This window comes from Mandrillus leucophaeus, unplaced genomic scaffold (genome assembly GCF_000951045.1).
Source record: "Mandrillus leucophaeus isolate KB7577 unplaced genomic scaffold, Mleu.le_1.0 Scaffold59, whole genome shotgun sequence".
In the NCBI taxonomy this organism is placed as follows: Eukaryota; Metazoa; Chordata; class Mammalia; order Primates; family Cercopithecidae; genus Mandrillus; species Mandrillus leucophaeus.
Genome location: NW_012106363.1, coordinates 5,839,992 through 5,863,316, shown reverse-complemented (window position 1 = coordinate 5,863,316; position 23,325 = coordinate 5,839,992). Strand labels below are relative to the sequence as shown.

The following is a 23,325-nucleotide window of genomic DNA, read 5'->3' as shown; positions in this document are numbered from 1 at the left end:
CCGGCTAGTTTTTTGTATTTTTTAGTAGAGACGGGGTTTCACTGTGTTAGCCAGGATGGTCTCGATCTCCTGACCTTGTGATCCGCCCGTCTCAGCCTCCCAAAGTGCTGGGATTAACAGGCTTGAGCCACCGCGCCCGGCCAGTTTCTTCCTTTTTAAAAACAATAGTTGATGGTTTGTGTGGATTTCTTTTTTTCTTTTTTTTTTTTTGAGGCGGAGTCTCACTCTGTCACCCAGGCTAAAGTGTAGTGGTGCAATCTCGGCTCACTACAACCTCTGCCTCCTGGGTTCGAGGGATTCTCCTGCCTCATCCTCCTGAGTAGTTGGGATTACAGGTGCGCACCACCACTGCTGGCTAATTTTTGTATTTTTAGTAGAGACGGGGTTTCACCATTTTGGTCAGGATGGTCTCCAACTCCTGACTTCATGATCTATCTGCCTTGGCCTCCCAAAGTGCTGGGATTACAGGTGTGAGCCACTGTGTCTGGCCTTTTTTTTTTTTTTTTTAAGATGGAGTCTTGCTCCTGTCCCGTCCAGCAGACTGGAGTGCAGCGGCGCGATCTCGGCTCACTGCAACCTCCACCTCCTGGGGTTCAAGTGATTCTCCTTCCTCAGCCTCCTGAGTAGGTGGGATTACAGGGGTGCACCACCAAGCCCTGCTAATTTTCTTTTTTCTTTCTTTTTTTTTTGAGATGGAGTTTCGCTCTTGTTGCCCAGGCTGGAGTGCAATGGCTCGATCTCAGCTCACCGCAACCTCCACCTCCTGGGTTTAAGCGATTCTCCTACCTCAGCCTCCCGAGTAGCTGGGATTACAGGCATGTGCCACCACACCCGGCTAATTATGTATATTTATTTTTATTTATTTAAAAAAATTTTTTTTTGAGACAGAGTTTCACTCATGTTGCCCAGGCTGGAGTACGATGGCATAATCTTAGCTCACTGCAACCTCCGCCTCCCAGTTTCAAGTGATTCTCCTGCCTCAGCCTCCCAAGTAGCTGGGATTACAGGCATGCACCACCATGCCCAGCTAAGTTTTTGTATTTTTAGTAGAGATGGGTTTCTCCATGTTGGTCAAGCTGGTCTCGAACTCCCGACCTTAGGTGATCCGCCTGCCTTAACCTCTCAAAGTGCTGGGATTACAGGCGTGAGCCACCATGCCTGGCCTAATTTTGTATTTTTAGTAGAGATGGGATTTTTCCATATTGGTCAGGCTGGTCTCGAACTCCTGAGCTCAGGTGATCCGCCCGCCTTGGCCTCCCAAAGTGGTGGGATTACAGGTGTGAGCCACCGCACCCAGCCTACTTTTTGTATTTTGTATTTTTATTTTTGAGACAGAGTCTCACTCTTATCGCCCAGGCTGGAGTGCAATGGTGCGATCTCGGCTCACTGCAACCTCTGCCTCCTGTTTAAAGCAATTCAGACAGGGTTTCACCATGTTGGCCAGGCTGGTCTTGAACTCCTGACCTCAGATGATCCACCCGCCTTTGCCTCCCAAAGTGGTGGAATTACAGGCGTCAGCCACCGCACCCGGCCTGTTTTTTTTTTGAGACGGAATCTTGCTCTATTGCCCAGGCTGGAGTGCAGTGGCGTGATCTCAGCTCACTGCAAGCTCTGCCTCCCGGGTTCACGCCATTCTCCTGCCTCAGCCTTCCGAGTAGCTGGGACTACAGGCGCATGCCACCACGCCCGGCTAATTTTTTGTATTTTTAGTAGAGACGGGGTATCACACAGTGTTAGCCAGGATGGTCTTTATCTCCTGACCTCATGATCTGCCCGCCTCAGCCTCCCAAAGTGCTGGGATTACAGGCGTGAGCCACTGCGCCCGGCTGTTTTTTGTTTTTTTTTTTTAAAGGAGACATGAGGTTTCATCATGTTGCCCAGGCTGGTCTTGAAGTCCTGAGCTCAAGTGATCTGCCCACCTCAATCTCCCAAAGTGCTAGGATGACAGGCATGAACCACGGTACCTAGCTGGGAGTGGGTTTCATAAACAACATAGTGTGGCTGGGCTTGGTGGCTCACACATGTAATTCCAGTGCTTTGGGAGGTTAAAGAAGGAGGATCACTTGAGGCCAGGAGTTTGAGACCAGCCTGGGCAACAGAGCAATACTCTGTCTCTACAGATACCTAAGTAAATAAATAAATAAATTAGGTGCACACAGTGGCACGTGCCTGTAGTCATAGTTATTCTGGAGGCTGATGCAGGAGGATTACTTGATCCCAGGAATTTGAGGCTGCGGTGAGCTATGCTCATGATTATGCCACTGCACTTCAGCCTGGGCAACCTGGAGAGAGCAGCTTGGAAAGCAATACCTTGTCTCTAAAATCAAACAGACAAAAATAATGTATCAGCATGGGTTTTATAGTCATAGACCTGGTTCCGATATGAGCTTTGCTGCTTACTAGCTGTGTAACAGTGAGAAATTTACTTAACTTCTCTGATCTAAAGTGAGTTTACTGATATCTTTCTCATGGGGTTTTGGGATGACTAAATGAAATAATGTTTATAAAACATTTAGCACAGTCTGGCTTGACACTTGGCATGCAGTCAGTCAATGTTAGCACCACCCCTTATTAAAAGCTAATTGTGGCCAGGGGCCGTGGCTCATACCTGTAATCCCAGCACTTTGGGAGGCCAAGGCGGGTGGATCACGAAGTCAGGAGATCAAGACCATCCTGGCTAACACCGTGAACCCCGTCTCTACTAAAAATACAAAAAATTAGCTGGGCGTGGTGGTGGGTGCCTGTAATCCTGGTTATTCGGGAGGCTGAGGCAGGAGAATGGCGTGAACCCGGGAGGCGGAGCTTGTAGTGAGCTGAGATCGCACCACTGCACTCCAGCCTGGGCGACAGAGCGAGACTCCGTCTCAAAAAAAAAAAAAAATGCTAATTGTATTGATGAGGCTTGTTTTCAAGGTATTTCCTTGATCAGAGGCTAGAATGACTATCTTAGATGTTAGAGTTATCGTAGGTGTTATATCACGTGGCTCCACAGGCCTGTTCCTGAACTTCCTGGGAAGTCAACCTTCTTCGGCACCTCAGATGAGTTCATTGAGAAGCGACGACAAGGTCTTCAGCACTTCCTTGAAAAGTGAGTGGACAGAATGGCTGGTGCTGGCCACTGAGGGTGGAGGCGGGGTGGAGGGAGGTGCCAGGCAGGATGGAGCTCCCTGCTCAGGTAACCAGAAGTTCTTCAGAGGATGGGGAATGGAGAGCAGTTCCTCAGGGTGATGCTCTGTGTTGTGCTACCTGTATTTTCCCCAGGGTCCTGCAGAGTGTGGTTCTCTTGTCCGACAGTCAGTTGCACCTCTTCCTGCAAAGCCAGCTCTCAGTGCCTGAGATAGAAGCCTGTGTCCAGGGCCGAAGCACCATGACTGTGTCTGATGCCATTCTTCGATATGCTATGTCAAACTGTGGCTGGGCCCAGGAAGAGAGGCAGAGCTCTTCTCACCTGGCTAAAGGAGACCAGCCTAAGAGGTAACTGGAGTACTCTTTGAGATAGCAGGGGCTAGGTTTGCTATAACCTGGACCAGAGAGGTGTCCATTTGTTAGGGAAAGTAATGTCATAGCATTGGTAGCCTTTCAAGAGATCTTGTTCTTTGGGTGTGTGGCTTTCTATCCAGGTGGGTCTGTGTTAACCTACCACTGGGTAGCAAGAGCTCCTACTGAAACCCGGGGAGAGAGAAGGGAAAGCTTTCTCATTTATTCGGTATTTTATTCCTCCTCCCTCCCTTATTTATTTTTATTTTTATTTTTTTTGTGGAGATAGAGGCTCACTCTTCTGCCTAGGCTGGAGTGCAGTGGCATGATCTTGGCTCACTGCAACCTCCGCCTCCTGGGTTCAAGCGATTCTCCTGCCTCAGCCTCCTGAGTAGCTGGGATTACAGGCAAGTGCCACCACGCCCGGCTAAGTTTTGTATTTTTAGTAGAGATGGGATTTTTGCCATGTTGATCAGGCTGGTCTCGAACACCTGACCTCAGGTGATCACCTGCCTCTGCCTCCCAAAGTGCTAGGATTACTGGCTAGGATTACCGTGCCTGGCCTAATAGCTTTATTGACATAAAATTTACCTGCCATAAAGTTTACCTTTTTAGGTACAGTTCAGTAGTTTTTAATATAGTCACAGGGTTGTATAACTGTCAGCCACCACAGTCAATTTTAGAACATTTTCATCACCCCAAAAGAAACCTTGTACCCGTGGGTAGTGACTCCCCTGTCCTTCCCTCCCCCGTAGCTCCTGGCAACCACTAGTCTACTTTCTGTGTCTATGCGTTTGTCTATTTTGGACATTTACACAAATGGAGTCATATGATTTGTGGTCTTTTGTAACCGGCTTTTTTCATCTAACATAATGTTTTCAAGGTTCATTCATATTTTATCATGCATCATTACTTCATTGCTCTTTTTTCTCCTTTTTTCCCCCCATTTTTATGGCTAAATAACAGTCCATTTGTATGGCTAAATAACCACATTTTGTTTATCCATTCACTTGCATTTATCTGTTTTTTTTTTCTGAGACAGAGTCTTGCTCTGTCGCCCAGGCTGGAGTGCAGTGGCATGATCTCGGCTCACTGTAAGCTCCGCCTCCCAGGTTCACGCCATTCTCCTGCCTCAGTCTCCCGAGTAGCTGGGACCACAGGTGCCCACCATCATGCCCGGCTAATTTTTTGTATATTTAGTAGAGACAGGGTTTCACCGTGTTAGCCAGGATGGTCTCGATCTCCTGACCTTGTGATCCGCCTGCCTCAGCCTCCCAAAGTGCTGGGATTACAAGCGTGAGCCACCGTGCCCAGTCTTTTTTTTTTTTTTTTTAAATTGAGATAGGGTTTCGCCAGGTTGCCCAGGATGGTCTCCACCTCCCAGACTCAAATAATTCACCATGCCCAGCCATTTTTTTTTTTTTTAATTGGGCAGCCTCCTGAGTCAGAATAGGCTCAGAGAGACTTCCCTTCCATTCATTTTTGTTTATATGTTCATACTCTTTTTTTTCTGAGACGGAGTCTCACTCTGTTGCCCAGGCTGAAGTGCAGTGGTGTGATCATAACTCACTGCAGCCTTGACCTCCCAGGTTCAAGCAATCTTCCCGCCTCAGCTTCCTGAGTAGCTGGGCAGGCACGTGCCAGCATCCGTGGCTAATTTATTTTTATTTTTTTGTAGAGATGGGGTCTTCCTATGTTACCCAAGCTGTTCATACCTTTCTTTTCCTTTTCTCACTCTTTTCCAGTTGCTGCTTTCTTCCAAGATCGGGTAGGAGGAACTCTCCCTCACCACCTCCCAGTGAAGAAAAGGACCATTTAGAAGTGTGGGCTCCAGTTGTTGACTCTGAGGTTCCTTCCTTGGAAAGTCCCACTCTCCCACCCCTCTCCTCACCATTATGCTGTGATTTTGGAAGACCCAATGAGGGAACCTCCACTCTTCAGTCTGTGAGGAGGGCTGTGGGAGGAGACCATGCTGTGCCTTTGGACCCTGGTCAATTAGAAACAGTTTTGGAAAAGTGAGCTCTGGGTTCTGCTCTGAGATGGTCAGAGAAGATACGGGCCAGGAGACTTACCCAGGTGGGACTGGGCACAGGGCAGGTATTGTGGGAGGCTGGGCTGCTTAGTGTCTTCTAGTCGCCTTTGCTTGGGCTGATTGACAGAGGTCAGTCATAACAGCCCCGTATGCCTCTTCCATGGGAATAAATACTGTGCAGATGTTTGTAAGTTAAGCATAAGGCCCAGGGGCTGTTGATTTTGAACAGAACCCCACATTACTCTCCTGGGGGCTGAGTTTCTGTAGGTCATTTGTATGTAGGACCAGGAGTATCTCCTCAGGTGACCAGTTTTGGGGACCTGTATGTGGCAATTCTAAGCTGCCATAATGAACATTGTCCCAACGGGAGTGGTTGTGTTGTATCCCCATCTTGGCTGGCTTCAGTTTCTGCTGTAGCCCTAGAGCACTTTGTTTCTGGGAGGCTGGCCTCTTGCCTACCTTCTTGCATGGACAGTGGGATGAATATTTACTCTCCCACCTCCTTGCTTTTTCTTTCAATGATACCACTGAATGGAACTGGTGCTGTGACTTCTGCTGCTGGGGATTTATGTCCCGAGACCTTAGCCTGGCTGAGTGGAGCCTGAGACCTGCACAACAGCTCATGGTCATGCCTGAGAGAGAAGTGGCTGGCCACAGCCAGAAGAAACAACAACAGCCAGGAGCCTTTATTTTGGAAAAGACTGTCGGGGCTGTCACTGTCTCTTCTGGTTATAAAGCGGAGACGTGGCTATCTTTTCTGCAGGGTTAGAGTGGGCTCCTTTCTTTTTTGAATCCAATCCTTCTCCTTTGGTAACAGCTCCCTGCCTCCAGGGCTTCCACCGGGAGCATCTCTGCTGTATTGAGCAGTCCAGTGGGGGTGCGAGGGCTTTGTTTCTGCCTGCCTGAAAGAGAGGGCTCTGGGGATGGAGATGAGGAACAACACGCTCTCCTTCAGACAATGAGGCATTCTCTCCTCCTGCTGCCATTCTTCATCTCCACTGAGAGCCAGAGCTGGTAGGAGCCGAGTGCCACAGGCATTCTGCATTGCTTTACTCTTAGGTTTGCTTGTGTGATTCTTCCCCTGCTTCTCACCCACTCCTCCCTTCTCTCACTATCCTACCCTGTCTGTGGGCTCTTTTACTACCAGCCTATGCTGTGGGACTGTCATGGCATTTAGTTCAGAGTGGAGGGGCTTTGGCCTGAAATAAAATGCAAGTATTTAAGATTGTTGTTGCAATTTGTGTCTAACAAGCTGTAGCAGAGAGGGAGGGAGTGAGGGCTGGCAGTAGTTCCTTTCATAAATCATGAATTTATCAGCATGGAAATAATGGTTTAGAACTGTGCTCTGTAGCCCTCCTGCATTGTGTGTGCAGCTCAACTTCACCACTGGAGGAAGGATTGTCTTCCAAAGAGCTGGGATCCAACTCTTCTCACAGTTCTGGGCATGAACCTTGTTAGGTATAATTTACCTGATGCTGCTTCCATCCTCGCAGCCTGTCTGAGGTGCCAGGTGCTGAAAGAGAAATAAAGTTTGTCAACAGGCAGATGCAAAGCCCTGGCTGGTATTCATCCCTCTTTCCTGCCCGCCTCCCCTGGGTCTCTCCTTTATATGATGCAGCAGAGCAAGGCGAGGATAGAAAACCTACAGAGGCAAATCCAAAATGTCAGAAGAAGTTCATTTAAAAGGGGAAAAAAACTCCACGCGCAACCCTCACAAAAACCCGACAGATGCTAAGCTAATGGCATCCGCTTTGCCGATTGGTGGGGATGGCTCATGAATATTAATGAGCCCAATGCTCCAAATGGTGCAGCTGTGAACCCAGCTGTGCCTGAAGCTCTCTGATCTCCATACTTCCAGACAGGAGCCGGAGGTGGTCTGTGTCAATTCCCTACTCAGCCAAAAAACAGCAAGCTGGGTTGGACTTCTTCTATTTGCTCCTTGTCTTCCTGGAGTTGGTGCTCAGCAGCTAGTTCTGCCAGCAGGCTAGGCTGCTGGGACAGCAGGAGCCATTCAAAGACATGGATGTGATTTTTCTGACTCCCAGCTTTTTTAATGATCCATTAGCAGCGTGCATACAACAGCACCTCAGTAAATCTAAGGCCAGGCACCATCTCCTTTCAGTCTCTCTCTTAGTTGAGTATAGGCCTTAGAAGGAGAAGTCCTAGGAAGGAAAGCACTTTTCTAATAATACAGGCCTAGGGCCATCAGAAAAATAGCACACATGAGTTTTTCTCTCCATCCAGATAGTGCCATAGGCCCCTCTTCTGTTTTGCTCTGTTCCTGCGTGTGCCCAGGTCTAGCCACTGTGGCTGATGACCTCTATGAAAGATGGAGGATTAGCTGGGGGTAGTGGCTCATTGAACTGTTTGTAGGATAAAAATGTTTAGAATTTAGTTTTGAGTCAAGTTCTGTCCTGATTTAGTCACCTTTCTTCTGTCAGATACCTCCATGGCCCACATCTAGTCATCCATAACCCAGGATGACTGATTCCAAGCTTGTGGGGATTGTTTGTTTGGTGGGATGAAATGTGTTTGTGTGTGGGGGGGGTTTCTTACCATTAAAACACTAAGTTTTATAAGCATAATTTTATTGGCCCTTTTCAGTGACTCGTGAGGAAAGTAGGGTAGGTATATGCTCCTTTTTTCATTGAGGAAACTGAGCTCAATTTTTTTTTTTTTGAGATGGAGTCTCCCTTTGCCGCCCAGGCTGGAGTGCAGTGGTACAATCTCAACTCACCACAACCTCCACCTCCCGGGGTCAAGCAGTTCTCCTGCCTCAGCCTCCCAAGTAGCTGGGATTACATGGGCCTGCCACCTCACCCGGCTAATTTTTGTATTTTTATTTTATTGATTTATTATTATTATTTTTTGACATGGAGCCTCGCTCTGTTGCCAGACTAAAGTGCAGTGGTGCCATCTTGGCTCACTGCAACCTCCGCCTCCCGGGTTCAAGCGATTCTCCTGCCTCAGGCTCCCAAGTAGCTGGGACTACAGGCGCATGCCACCACGTCCAGCTAATTTTTGTATTTTTAGTAGAGATGGGGTTTCACCATGTTGGCCAGGATGGTCTCGATCTCTTGACCTCATGATCCATCTACGTCATTCTCCCAAAGTGCTGGGATTACAGGTGTGAGCCACTACGCTTGGCAATTTTTGTATTTTTAGTAGAGACTGTTTTCACCATGTTGGCCAGACTGGTCTCGAACTCCTGACCTCAAGTGATCCACCTGCCTCGGCCTCCCAAAGTGCTTGGATTACAGGCGTGAGCCACTGTGCTCATCCAAGTGTGGTTTTTTAAAAAGCATGTTTTTAGATGATGGTGGAGTATGTTCACATGAGAGATACTTTCCGAGCTCTGTGAGACAAGTCCCCTGCCACCCCAAAAAAGAAAAAGTCTACCACTACATTCAAGGAAAAAAAAAAAAGCAACCCTGCAGGGCTTTTCAGAATTGTCCTCAGAAATCAGAGCTCTTTCACAGTTCTTAGTTTTCTCATGCTAAGGCCTTAGATCCATATGACCGAGTCCAAGGTACCTCCTATCCTCTCTGTTAGCTTTGCTTGGGAGGTGATCATGACTTTTTTTCTTTTGAGATGGAGTCTCGCTCTGTAACCCAGTCTGGAGTGCAGTGGTGTGATCTCAGTTCACTGCAACTTCTGTCTCCCAGGTTCAAGTGATTCTCTTTCCTCAGCCTCCTGAATAACTGGGATTACAGGCATCCGCCACCACGCCTGGCTAATTTTTGTATTGTTATTATAGATGGGGTTTCACCATGTTGGCCAGGCTGGTCTCAAACTCCTGACCTCAAGTAATCCGCTTGCTTCGGCCTCCCAAAGTACTAGGATTACAAGCGTGAGTCACGGCGCCTGGCCTGATCATGACTTTTTAACAATCTGATTGGGCATTAAGTTAGTTCCATGTATGTGAATTTGTTTATATGCCTCAGCTCTTGCAGAATATCCTTAACACCCTAGGGGTGGGGTGGACAGTGGTGTGAGAATTGGAAGGATTTGATGTGAGGAGGGGTTGGGGGTAGAAAGGGGAATAGACCAGCTCCCGGCCTGCCTCACTGAGGCTGCAGGAGCATTAAATCAGAGGCTGGAGTAGCATCTGTGGATTTACGTATGAGCAGCTAGCTGAGAAGCAGCTAAAGCCAAACAGATAACCATTGCAGCACGACATACCACTTCCTTAGTGGAGCACTGGGCAGTGATTCTAAGCTGGAGGGGTGGCCCTCTGCCAGCAGGGACTCAGTTCTGTAAAAGGCTCAGAGTCTGGTTTAAAGTACCTTTCTTTAAACTGTCGATGAGTGCCCCCTTTCCTGTTCTTAGCCACTATACTTTTTTTTTGGAGATGGAGTCTCGCTCTGTTGCCCAGGCTGGAGTGCAGTGGCGTGATCTTGGCTCGCTGCAAGCTCCACCTCCCGGGTTCAAGTGATTCTCCTGCCTCAGCCTTCTAAGTAGCTGGGACTACAGGTGTCTGCCACCACGCCTGGCTAATTTTTGTATTTTTTTTAGAGATGAGGTTTCACCATGTTGGCCAGGCTGGTCTCAAACTCCTGACCTCAGGTATCTGCCCTCCTTGGCCTCCCAAAGTGCTGGGATTACAGGTGTTGGCCACTGTGTCTGGCCTTATTAGAGATATGACTTCTCAGTGGGGAAAAAACACTTCTATTTTAGCCATGACTGGATTTGGAGTTGGAAAGCTGGACACCTCTAATCTCGATATAATAAACACAGACAACTTATGCTCAAAATGTTAACAAGAACTACACTTCCTAGGAGACAGAGTGCTCCTGACTCAAGCAGAGTGAATAATTACTTTTCTCTTGTTCAGGGGAGATCTGGTCTATTTTCACAAGCAAAGGAGAAGGAAAAAAAGCGAAGGGATACTTTCATGGTAGCCAAAGGGGCACAGATAATAAACAGAGGTGGTAAAGCTAGGGTGTGAGAATTAGGAGACTACTGGTAAGTCTATAAGGTTTTTTCCCCCTGGAAGGGTAGGAACACAAGATGTTTCTGGAATCTCTGGATTATGGGAAGCCACCAGCCAAAATTTCTTTTCATGCGTGGCTGTCAAGTCTCCTTCCCGTCCTTCAGCCAAGCACTTTTTCTTTGATACCATCAGTTCAGAAAGGGCCAGCCTGTTCGAATCCCGTAAGTGCTCTAGCCCTGTGTGTGTCCCTTTCCCTGGTGGCTGTGTTGGTGTGGGAAGCCAGCCCACCAGCAGCCTGACCCGGATCCTTCCGGCAGAAGCCCCAGAACAGTGAAAGCCTGAGGCAGTTTGTTGGAGGCAATGCAGCCTGCCTACTATAAGCTGTGAGACTTAGATATATGCTACCAATTAGGGCACATCTGTTCAAAATGCTGAAAGGCGGGCACTGTCTCTTTAAGAGGCATCCCACTCCTCTCCTTGAGTAATGAGGGCTGGGAGCACAAGGGAGTCAGATGCTGATTAAACAGTCCTACTGCCGAGCTCTGTTAGAAAATTACTGTAATTATGATCTGGTCCCAGCAGAGGGATGAGTTCCAATCCTGCTAATAACCCTTCCAGGTGCCTCAGATTCAGGGCCCATGGGAGGCAGCGTCGACAGGGCTCTGGCTGGCACCAGGGCCAGTGATGGCCCTCCTGTCTGGTCTTTGCTGGCAGAGACAACAATGGCACTGGACCTCACTTCCTATTTTGGCCTCCTGAGAAGGCAGTGTGGTTTTTGGTTGCGTTTTTGTTTTATTTATTTTTTGGTTCTGGACAGAGCTCCTGGGAGTCATTTTGTATGAGAAAACTTTCCCATAAATGAACACGAAGGACCAGGAGAATCACAGCCGAGAGATGGTAATCTGTCCTGAATCTGCGCACTTCTGCCTGGGGACCGTAGTCAACACACACAAAGCATGTTGCGTGGCCCCAGCCCCACCAGTGCACTGAGGAGGGAACCGGAACTGAACCCTGTCATCTACGGCTGCCTTCTGCGTGGTGTTTCTTGATTTGAAGTACACAGCATTTGACTTGGTCCTAAGTGAGAGTTTCAGCGCTCCTCTTTTAGATTTCTGTCACAGAAAAGGGAAACATGCCCTGTGATGTAAGCACAGGGGTCAAGACATGAGAGACACTAATGCAGCTCTGAACCGGCAAGTATGGTCTTGCTCATTCCAACACATTGTAGTGCGAATATGCAGCAGTGCAGGTGAGCAAATCTTAAAGGCAGAGCAAAGGGTTTTTAAGCCCTGAGGGATTTGTGGCATTTAAATGCTGTATCTTCTCAACCTAGCTGTAATCTCTATCACTATAATCCAGCGGCTCAAGCACAAACTTCTAGAAGGCGGGGCAGTTTCTCTGTGCTTTGTGCTAAGCACACCCCAAATGCCCTGAGACACCAGTTCTCAACCAGGGGAGATTTTGCCCCCAGGGGATATTAGGCAGTGCCTAGAACTATTTTTGGTGGTTAGAGCTCAGGGGTAGGGTAGGGGAGGCCATTGGCATTTAGTAGGTAGAGGCCAGGGATGTGGCTGAACATCCTACAATGCTCCCAACAACATAGAATTATCTGGCCTAAAATATGAATAATGCTGAGGTTGAGAAACGCTGCGCTAACAGAGTGAAGTAGTTGGCTCCAAGTTCTGGTACCGTAAATGTGGAGATGTTGAAGAAATGAACTTAAATCTCCAGATGCTGCATGCTTTTCCAGAGGTGAAATAGTTCATGACACATCCTTGGGGCTGGTGGTGTGCATATGCCACCTTGGTGACTCACAGCACAGCAATGCGGGCATGTCTGATGGTGTGGAAAAGGGAAATGTCTGTAGCCTGTTTCCTGTTCCATGATGGGATGTGGAGGACAAAAGGTGACCAGCTGCTCACCATCAGGCTGCGAGTGTCTACAGTGGAACCAGATGCCCTCTTTGAGGACCAGCACTAGAAGCCTCTTGGAACACTTCTGTCACAGGAGGCAAGGAAGTGGCATACTATTGCCCAGTGCCACAAAAATGCTTCCTTCAGTGGTGCTTTGCCAGTTGGAGGGGTGGTGGACTGTGATGGAACCCCACGAGGGAACTGAATGCACACAGCCGCTGACAGCTGGCCAGCCCCACAGGTGGCTCGAGGCCAGAGACATCAGGCCCCTCAGAATGCCGGGGCATCAGGAAAAGAAAGCCCAGTTGGCAGAGTCTGCCTAGAAACCAGGCCTGCAGGGGAGAGGACTTCATTAGCAGGGACATAGCCAAGCCGCATACCAGGAAAGCCAGGTCATCCTTCTCTACCTTCCACTCCCCAGGTGACTGGGCACCTCATTTTGCCTTATTTTTAGCATGACCACACTTCCCAGTTTACACCTGCCGTCTTGGCATCATCATTAACTCCCCTTTCACTCTCAAAAATGTCTTCCTTTGGGGAATAAATTATACGATCACTTTGTTAATTGTACCTTAGTTTCCTCTGATGTGGCAGTATTTTGGGGGGCCATTATATTTATAAAAGATTTTTGTACAGCATGGGCTAAATCTTAAAATATATCATTAATGGAACTTGAAAGAATGGTCATCAATTCATACAGAGGAGAAAAACAGCATGTTTTCTGAACAGTTAGTTTTTTATAGGGAAAAAGAGAGACTAACTCAAATCCCTTGAAAAAGAAGAATCTTTTTAGTTATAAATTTCAAAATCCCTACCCAATCTTGGTAAGTTCTAATGGGAAATGAAATAGCCGGGCAGTAGGGAAGGGAAGAAGCAAGGGACTATGGTAATCCACAAACTAGAAAATGAGCTGGAGTCACTGGGCTGTGTCGCAGAGATAATCCTCTGTGTAGAGGTCTGCTTTTTTTTTAAACTCAGCCCTGCAGATTTTGCTGGTCTTCTGGGAGCTAACAAATCAACGCCATTCAAGATTTATCCTTCCAGAGCCGCTCCTGGTGGGAGACCTGAGGGGAGGGGTTTTTGTTTTTGTTTTGCCAAAGATGAAAGCACCACTGTCCCTGGCATCTGAGAGTTTTGTGCTTAAGATTAAAAAAAACGAACAAAAAAAACTTTTTTTTTTCCTTCTTGCGTCTCTTCAACTCCATCTTTCCCAGACTGGTTTTTAAAGGCAGGGGTCTTCCTCCCCAACAACGTGCATTATCTTGTGCTTTGCAGTGACAGCACTGCTTTATTGTGATGCCCTGGCATGAAATGTGCATTTTGAAGATGTCTCACTGGAAGTGTCTAACTGCAACAGAACTCGAGTAAGTCAATAAGCAAAGCAGCTGACAGAGAATTTCGAGGGGCTTTCATTTTATTTCTTCGTCCATGGCAGATTTTGTGTGATTTTGAACCAGGGATCACAGGCTTTAAGATCCTCAGTTTCATTATTTGCAAATACTAACTGGTTATAAACAGGGTGGTGCAACTAAGGAAGCTAAGGTTCTTAAAAAAGGTTAATGGCAACTTGAGATCAAGGCTAATTCCTTACATATTCTGTTTAGAAAAAAAAATCTGTCTCAGCTGGGCACAGTGGCTCATGCCTGTAATCCCAGCATTTTGGGAGGCTGAGGCAGGTGGATCACGAGGTTAGGAGTTCAAGAACAGCCTGGCCAAGATGGTGAAACCCTGTCTCTACTAAAAATACAAAAATTAGCCGGATGTAGTGGTGGGCGCCTATAATCCCAGCTACACGGGAGGCTGAGGCAGAGATCGCATCACTGCACTCCAGCCTGGGTGACAGAGGGGAGACTAGGTCTCAAAAAAAAAAAAAAGTCTGTCAAACAGGAGGGAGAGCACCTTGTCAACCCCACCTTTGACGCTACTCTGGTTGTAAACAAAATCAAGCTGGGTTTAGGGAATGAGACTTAATAGGAATTCTCACCTCTTTCCCATTTTTTATTCACCATCAAGAAAAATATAGTTGGCTTTGAATTAAATACAGATTTCTAAGAGATATGCCAGGCCATCATATGGAAAAATTTAATATTGAAGTAATTGCAAAACAATGTCTATGCTATTTTGCTATGTGGATGACAGGGAAAACACACTAGAAAAACGTATTTTTATTGAAATGCAGCTGAAATGTTGCTTTCAGAGCATTTAGTATTCTTGGATACCAGCTTGGACAATTCAGGCCAAACTGTACCAGCCCCAGGTTAGATTATCGACTGGGTGTCAGTACCTTCTGTGTCAATGATTACACATTTACTTCTTTTTTTTTTTTTTTTTGAGATGGAGTCTTGCTCTGTCGCCCAGGCTGGAGTGCAGTGACCGGATCTCAGCTCACTGCAAGCTCCGCCTCCCAGGTTTACGCCAATCTCCTGCCTCAGGCTCCTGAGTAGCTGGGACTACAGGCGCCCGCCACCTTGCCCGGCTAGTTTTTTGTATTTTTAGTAGAGATGGGGTTTCACCATATTAGCCAGGATGGTCTCGATCTCCTGACCTCGTGATCCGCCCGTCTCGGCCTCCCAAAGTGCTGGGATTACAGGCTTGAGCCACCGCGCCCGGCCACACATTTACTTCTTAAATTTAGGATTTTAGCTTTAAAATTTTCTCTTTACATAAAATCAAGGAAAAAAGCCTTTCATCTCCACCCCTCTCCTATTTCACTTGCCAGAACAATTGGTGGTGATTAAGAAGCCATCCTGCATATAATGTGGTTAGTTAAGTGGTCTAATGCCCCAGTTATCCAGTTAGTGGCAGGCTGTGAGGTGGGGATTTGGTTAGTAGAGTCAAACAGAGGAGCTGTAATCTAATTAGCCTGTTGCCATCTGAGCCGTTAACTAAGATGGGGGCTAATTGGGTGGGGAGCCATTTTTCTGGGTGAGGTTTAGTTTCCAACACTGTAGGAATCTGCTGCTTCCAAAAAGTCTCCTTTAGAACTGTCCCCTAGCAGAGAATGTCCATCAGCCTGTAGACTGTCTCATCAACACACCAAACATGCTTTATCCAGCCCCCCACCTTTTTTTTTTTTCATATAACAATGTCAGAAACAGCCAGAACAGCTATAGACCAGATTTCCAATGAGGTCACTTGTTTATATACTTTAGGGCCAATCTAATTTCTTTTTCTGCTGAGTTTCACAGCTAGAAGAGCCAGAGATCTGAGTGTGGTGCCTACCGTGGGGTGTATGGAGGTACCCAAAGACCTTTGCAGTTTGGGAAGTGGTTGTTTCCTCTTGGAAACAGGTATAGAAGGGACATTTTATTTTAAATGCTGGAAGCCAATGACCATATGATTTAGAGGGCATTGAACTCTGCAGGGAGTGAAGAAGTTACCTTGACCTTTTCCTTTTTTTTTTTTTTTTCCTGCTCTGTCGCTAGGCTAGAGTGCAGTGCAGTGATGTGATCTTGGCTCACTGCAACCTCTGCCTCCCAGGTTCAAGCGATTCTCGTGCCTCAGCCTGCTGAGTAGCTGGAATTACAGGTGTGCGCCACCATGCCCCGCCAATTTTTATATTTTTAGTAGAGACAGGGTTTCACCACGTTGGCCAGGATGGTCTTGATCTCTTGACCTCGTGATCCACCCATCTTGGCCTCCCTAAGTGCTGGGATTACAGGCGTGAGCCACCGCACCCAGCTGACCTTTTCCTTTTTCAGCCTCTTATCCTGTTGCAGATCCCTGCCCTTTCTCTTCTGGTATCCCCTTTTCTGATGTCTTTCAGCCACAGAGTGGTGGCACGATGATATTCTGGCCTCTTAGCCACCCAGCTTTTCAGGTTTGGGTCCCGGGGTCTCCAGGGAAGGATGGGCAGAGGATGGGGGAGTAGGGGAGAGGTGGGTGGCAAAGGAGGAGTATAGAAGGGTTTGTGTTTGCTCCCTCTGTTAAACACTTTAGAATAGCGCCCATTGTCCTTACCTGTGGGATGGTATTGGTGCAAAGGCCCCTAAAACCGGAGGCAGTTGGTTTTCTTTGGTTCACCTGCTCATATGCTGCCACCTAGTGGTTCCTCCTCCTTTAGCACTCTGTGTGAAGCGCAGGGGGACGTTAAGGACACTTCTATATTGCCTTTCTCTCACTTGGCTTTTTTTTCCTCCTAAACCTAAAATTTCCCCTTTTCATTCCATGCAATTATCCATCATACACAAAACGGTTTTCTTCTTTTTACTCTTGGCTCAGATAATCTGGAAATGAATAATTAGGTATAAGATCTATTTTTTTTTTTTGAGAAAGTTAGAGCCCACTGACATCCTTGTTTGCTCCCTGGTTTCTCTCTTGTGATGTGAGATGGGCGTCTTACTCCAGTGCTGCAACGTGGTCATTACAGAGGAGAGGCAGGCTACCACCAATCCAGGGCTTCTCTGAACAGGGATTTCTTTTTTCTTTTTTTGGAGATGGAGTCTCACTCTGTCACCCAGGCTGGAGTGCAGTGGCATGATCTTGGCTCACCACAACCTCCGCCTCCCGGGTTCAAGCGATTCTCCTATCTCAGCCTCCTGAGTAGCTGGGATTACAGGTGCGCGCCACCATGCCTGGCTAATTTTTGTGTTTTTAGTGGAGACGAGGTTTCACCATGTTGGCCAGGCTGGTCTCGAACTCCTGACCTCATGATCTGCCCGCCTCAGCCTCCCAAAGTGCTGGGATTACAGGCGTGAGCCCCTGTGCCCGGCCAGTTGCCTGTCTTTCAAAATTTCTCTTGTAGAGAATCAGGCAACAATAGCAGCTACCCTTATTGAGCGTTAGTATGTGCCAGGCATTGTTCCAAGTACCATTACACATGTTAAATCATTTAATCTTCCTAATCACCTAATGATACAGTGAATAGAGTATATCCCTTCTAAGGTGAGGAAACTGAGGCATAAATGGTCAAATAACTTGCTCCAGAGAGCACAGTAGACAGGGAACTGAGATTTATTCCCAGGCTGTCTGGTTGCAGATGTTATGCTGTTAATCACTATGTTTTGCTGCCTTTTAACGTGCAGGTAACCTGAGTGCTAGGTACAGACAACAGGAAAGGGGAACAGGGAGCCCTATATCCATACCTGAGCCCTCCTCAGAGCATTTCCTCAGCTCCTACCTGAGAGGTGTTATAGTGCAGGACATATGGGTTGTTAACTAACCCAAGGCCTGAAGAGGAACTCTTCAATGTGCTGACTCCAAGGCCTTGCTTCTGGTTCTGTCTCGTTTTGGAGATTCAGCACATAGGAAAAAAACCACGTAGCTGGGTGGGAGCGGTGGCTCATGCCTGTAATCCCAACACTTTCAGAGACTGAGGTGTGTGGATCACTTGAGCTCGGGAGTTTGAGACCAGCCGGGACCCCAACTCTATAAAAATACAAAAATTGGTCGGGTGCAGTGGCTCACGCCTGTAATCCCAGCACTTTGGGAGGCCGAGGCGGGTGGATCACTTGAGGTCAGGAGTTCAAGACCAGCCTGACCAACGTGGTGAAACCCTGTCTCTACTAAAAATACAAAAATTAGCCGGGTGTGATGGTGCACCCCTGTAATCCAAGCTGCTCAGGAAGCCGAGGCAGGAGAATCGCTTGAATCGGGGAGGGGGAGGTTGCAGTGAGTCAAGATTGTGCCACTGCACTCCAGCCTGGGTGACGGAGTTGAGACTCCATCTCAAAAACAAACAAAAAAACAAAAATGAGCCGGGTGTAGTGGTGGGCGCCTGTAATCCCAGCTACTCGGGAATCTGAAGCAGGAGAATTGTTTGAACTCAGGAGGTGGAGGTTGCAGTGAGCCAAGATCATGCCACTGTACTCCAGCCTAGACAACAGAGCAAGACTCTGTCTCAAAAAAAAAAAAGAAAAGAAAAAGACAAAAAATAAATAACGGACATGGATTCCAGAGAAGATTCTACTCTGAAAGACAATTCCAAGTCTCCTTTTTTCTCTGGGCTTTTGTTTTCTCTCATGCTGTCCCCACTTTGTTGGGAGTTGGTGAAAATGCCCAGAGCTGACATATTGATATCATTTTACAAAAAGGAGCTCAACATCATCACACATGACAAGGAAACACATCTCAGGTTTATTTGTGCTTTTCAGACCAGCCAGAACAACCAGCAATGTCTTCCTCCCAAGGTTTCCTTCTCTCTCACCTTTGTGAAAAGCTTGTGGAAAAGGCAGATGTGGATGTGTGGACACATTTAGAGATGGGGATGAGCTATGACTAGGCTGGTTTAGTAACAGGTTTGATGAATGTACCTCTTCCCACTTGTCTTTCTGGTAGCTTACAGTCACTCTGAGGTGTCAGAGACTTGGGTCTCTTCAGCAAAGGGAGGAGTCCAAGGCATTGGTGGGGTGGCAGAAATAGGGAGTGGGAACTTTTGATGATCAGTTTCCTCATAAAGGCAGTAGAGGGGAAGAATATATTTCCTAAAGGAGAAAAAATACATAAATTTGCTTTTGTGATTCAAAATATAGACATATTAAAGGGCACAGAGCATAATGTTTTCCCCACTACCCTGTCTCACAGTTTCTCTGTCTTTGGAGGCAACCATGTTATCATTTTGTGTCTCCTTCCAGAAATATCCCATACAAATATAAACAAATAGGTATATATAATCTCCAGTCCCTTTTTATACAAATGGGGCACATTTGGCTCCCATTCTTTGCTGCTTTATTTTTTTAAACTTACCAACGTATCTCAGAATGTATTCCATACAGTTTCCCTTTCTTTTTTACTGTTGTGTAATATTCAGTTCTGTGAATGTACTATAGTTATTTGACTAGTTCTCTATTAAACATTTAGGTCATTTCCAAGTGTTTGCTATTATAATGAACCTTATATGCCTATCATTTTGCATGTGTGCAAGTATAGCTGTAGGATAATTTCTTTTTTTTTCTTTTTTTACACAAACAAAAAATGGCCAATAGGATAAAGTCGTTTTTTTGTTTGTTTTTTGTGTTTTTTTTGAGACAGAATCTTGCTCTGTTGCCCAGGCTGGAGTGCAGTGGCATGATCTCGGCTCACTGCAACCTCCGCCTCCCGAGTTCAAGCAATTCTCCTGCCTCAGACTCCTGAGTAGCTAAGATTACGGCGCCCGCCACCATGCCTGGCTAATTTTTGTATTTCTAGTAGAGATGAGGTTTCACCATGTTAGTCAGACTGGTCTTGAACTTCTGACCTCGTGATCCACTCCCCTTGGCCTCCCAAAGTGCTAGGATTACAGGCGTGAGCCACTGCACCTGGCCGGGTAAATTCTTAGAAGTATATTTGTTGGGCCAAAGACAGTGAAGAGATAAACAAATAAATGACAGAGTGAAAAAGGGTGAATTTGTTTTTTATTTTTACTTATTTTTTTGAGATGGAGTCTCTCTGTCACCCAGGCTAGAGTACAATGGCGCGATTTTGGCTCACTGCAACCTCCGCTTCCCAAGTTCAAGTGATTCTCCTGCCTCAGCTTCCTAAGTACTGGGATTACAGGTGCCCGCCACCATGCGTGACTAATTTTTGTATTTTTAGTAGAGATGGGGTTTCACCATGTTGGTGAGGCTGGTCTCGAACTCCTGACCTCAAGTGATTCACCTGCCTCGGCCTCGAAAGTGCTGGGATTATAGGCGTGAGCCACCGTGCCTGGCTGGCTGGATTTGTTTAGATTTGACAGAAAAATTCCAACTCTCTACACTTGTGGCCATGAAACAGAGTCTTCATCAGGAAAATCATAAAGTCAAACCTTGAGTGACAGGCCTGAGCTGTTGTTGTATGGTTGTACAAGGGCATTGGAGAATAAGATCTATCCCTTATGTATTTTCCTAAATGAATTCACTCAGCTGCTGCTGCACACTAGAGTGGGCTCTGGTCTGGACTCCAAGGACTGTTTGTATCACTGTCACACTGATGCCATTCTTTACCCCCAGCAATGATGATTGCTCCTATTTCAGGCCAGAAGATGGAGCTGGTGACAACATGCTGGTCTTGGGGGCCCTCCATCAGCATCTTAATTCTAACCAAAACCCGCTCTGCACCAAAGTGGCTCCCACTATTACTCCACGAAAACCAAGCACCCACCCCCACTATTTTGAAACACAATGTGGTTCTTGCTAATAAAACACAAACCTATTCTTTTTCTTTTTTTGAGACAAGGTCTTGCTCTTTCACCCAGACTGGAGTGCAGTGGTGCAGTCATGGCTAAGTGTAACCTCAAACCTCCTGGGCTCAAGCATTCCTCCCACCTTAGGCTCCCAAGTAGCTGGGCCTACAGATGTGCACCAGCACACTTGGCTAATTAAAAAAAAATTTTTTTTGTAGAAATGGGGTTTCACTATGTTGCCCAGGCTGGTCTCAAACTCCTGATCTCAAGTGATCCTCCTGCCTTGACCTCCCAAAGTGTTGGGATTACAGGTGTGAGCCACTGTGCCTGGCCCTGCAAACCACATTCTCTATTACTTAAAAGTTGATTTGATTACGTTCCGTAGGAATCCTCGTATTGGATTCCTAATCTTGGTCAGTCATATTGCAATATGTGGGCATTTTGGGGAAATGGTGCCCTGGGTTTGAGAGCTGGGGATAAACCTAGATCCATCCCTGTGGCAAAAATTCCCAGTTTTATCCCAATATCCATTCTTCCCTTTGTATTTAATCATGAATCTCCCAATTCTAAGCTGGACACAGGGCTATAAGCTTTCTTTACAGCTTGCTGTGTCCATATATTCCAACTTCTGGCCCATGGAATGTGAAAGGAGGTATGTGCGCAACATCTGTGAAGTGCCCTTAAAGGAAGAGAGTATGCTTTTCTCTCTCTTTTTTTTTTTTTTTGTCTTTCTCAAGACGGAGTCTTGCTCTGTCACCCAGGCTGGAGTGCAATGGCCTGATCTCGATTCACTGCAACCTCTGCCTCCTGGGTTCAAGTGATTCTCCTGCCTCAGCCTCCTGAGTAGCTGGGAATACAGGCGCGTGCCACCACGCCCGGCTAACTTTTTGTGTTTTTAATAGAGACGGGGTTTCACCATGTTGGCCAGGCTGGTCTTGAACTTCTGACCTCGTGATCTGCCCGCCTTGGCCTCCCAAAGTACTGGGATTACAGGCGTAAGCCCCCGTGCCTGGCCTGACCTTCTCCTTTTATCTTTCCTGATGTGCTGTGTAGGATGCAGACAGGATGGCTGGAACTGGAGCATCTGTCTTGGCCATGAGGTAACCTTGGGAATATTGGGCACACAGAGAAGAACAAAAAGAAAATGTACCTGGGACTGGATACCTTGGACCACTTACCTCTAGATTTTTACAGAAGAGAAAAATACATTTCTGTATTAATTTGTTTGTTTGTTTGTTTGTTTTGAGATGGAATCTTACTTTGTTGCCCAGGCTGGAGTCCAGTGGTGCGATCTCAGGTCACTGCAACCTCCGCTTCCCGGGTTCAAGCGATTCTCCTGCCTTAGCCTCCCCAGTAGCTGGGATTACAGGTGCCCGCCACCCCACTTGACTAATTTTTTTTGTATATTTAGTAGAGATGGGGTTTCACTATGTTGGTAAAGCTGGTCCTGAACTCCTGACCTCAGGTGATCTGCCCACCTTGGCCTCCCAAAGTGCTGGGATTACAGGTGTGAGCCACCGTGCCTGGCCTTCCGTATTAAGTCACTTTTAGTTTAGATTTTAAGTTGCTTTTAGTTGAACCTTATCCTAAGTGACACTGTCCACAAATTTAAGAAAAAAACAATTCCAGAGGCATTTTCTTTCCATCAGTGGTAAATCACAAGCATTAGTATGAGAAATGAAGAAAAGCTACTTCACTGGCAACTCTCATCTTTCAGAGAAACAAAGTAGTGGCCAACAAGTTCCACTCAACTATTAGGCAGTTCATTGGCAATGGTTCTGATACCTGGGTTTCATCTTTCTTCCACTTCAAAGGCAGTGGTGAGATACTCCTTCGGAACAATCCCAATGAGGCTGTTCAGTTCTCCCACCCACCAGCCATACATGTTATACTCCTGAAAAGTGAAAAGAGGACGTGTCAGTTAGAATTTGTTCATGCTTCTGCTCATTTATTCTAGTGATTGCATGGGAGATTCTGTTTGGTGGTTTCATTGTTGCCATTATCACTGTGAACTGTTAACTTCCCTGATGGGATTATTAAATTTAAAAAAGTCATCTAGAGGAAGAGAGCAAGCACTTTCATTTTGCCATCTTCCTGTCTACATTGTAAAGTTAGCACATTTGATGCCCTTGCTGAACCTAAAGAGCATTTTTTTTAAAACCAAGCCGAATGGTATAGCTTCTTAGAGTTAGGCACACATTAAATTGCCAGAACACTAAAGATATTCAAGGGGTCAAGTCATAGTTCAAATCAATAATATTTATCAAGCATCTTCCATGTGCAAAGTGCTGTTTGAGTTCCCATGAGGTATATAATGATGAATCAGAAGATTGCTTCCTCCTTGGGAGCTTACAGCAGAGTAATGGGCTTTGGAGTCAGACAGACTGAGATCTAATCCTCGCTTGGTCATTTAGTAGTCACATGACCTTAGGTTCTCCTAGCTTTAGCTTCTTTGTCTGTGAGAGTAGGGATAATATCTCCCTTCTATCTTGTGGGGATGTAAATTGCATCACTGAAGTAAAAACAACTGAACGTGTTTGATACATAGTAGGTGCCCTAAACATTAGATTCTTTCCCTCACACAGGTGAGAGGTGACAGGCACATTAATAATGACAGGCTAGTCAGAGAGAGGAGCAAACAAGAAAGAGGATGAGAAGGTTTAAAAGAGAGTTTAAGGAGTTATCACAGGGTGAGGATGCAGCTCCTCGAATACAGAAAAGTTTCTCAAAAGCACAACAGATGTTGAAGAGTAAAGGGCTATTTTTTTTTTTTTTTTTTGAGACGGACTCTCGCACTGTTGCCCAGGCTGGAGTACAGTGGCAAGATCTCAGCTCACTGCAACCTCCGGCTCCCAGGTTTAAGCAATTCTCCTGTCTCAACCTCCTGAGT

General features: G+C 46.6%; 2 protein-coding genes across 4 annotated transcripts in view; one reads left to right on the top strand and one right to left on the bottom strand.

Moving 5' to 3' along the window:
- SNX11 (sorting nexin 11) overlaps window positions 1–6,734 on the top strand; it is a 14,665-nt gene extending 7,931 nt beyond the window's left edge. For all 3 annotated transcript variants that reach the window (XM_011999346.1, XM_011999344.1, XM_011999345.1), the window contains 3 exons: window positions 2,993–3,088; window positions 3,262–3,474; window positions 5,223–6,734. In XM_011999346.1, coding sequence (XP_011854736.1) covers window positions 2,993–3,088; window positions 3,262–3,474; window positions 5,223–5,496 — 583 coding nt within the window. In that variant the 3' untranslated portion in view covers window positions 5,497–6,734. The remainder of the gene's footprint in view (window positions 1–2,992; window positions 3,089–3,261; window positions 3,475–5,222) is intronic.
- Window positions 6,735–18,410: 11,676 nt separating this feature from the next.
- SKAP1 (src kinase associated phosphoprotein 1) overlaps window positions 18,411–23,325 on the bottom strand; it is a 298,502-nt gene continuing 293,587 nt past the window's right edge. Inside the window, exons 12-13 of the mRNA XM_011999385.1 lie at window positions 22,221–22,329; window positions 18,411–18,777 (exon numbers count right to left, since the gene is read on the bottom strand). Of these exons, the coding sequence (XP_011854775.1) occupies window positions 22,228–22,329 (102 nt within the window). The 3' untranslated portion in view covers window positions 18,411–18,777; window positions 22,221–22,227. The remainder of the gene's footprint in view (window positions 18,778–22,220; window positions 22,330–23,325) is intronic.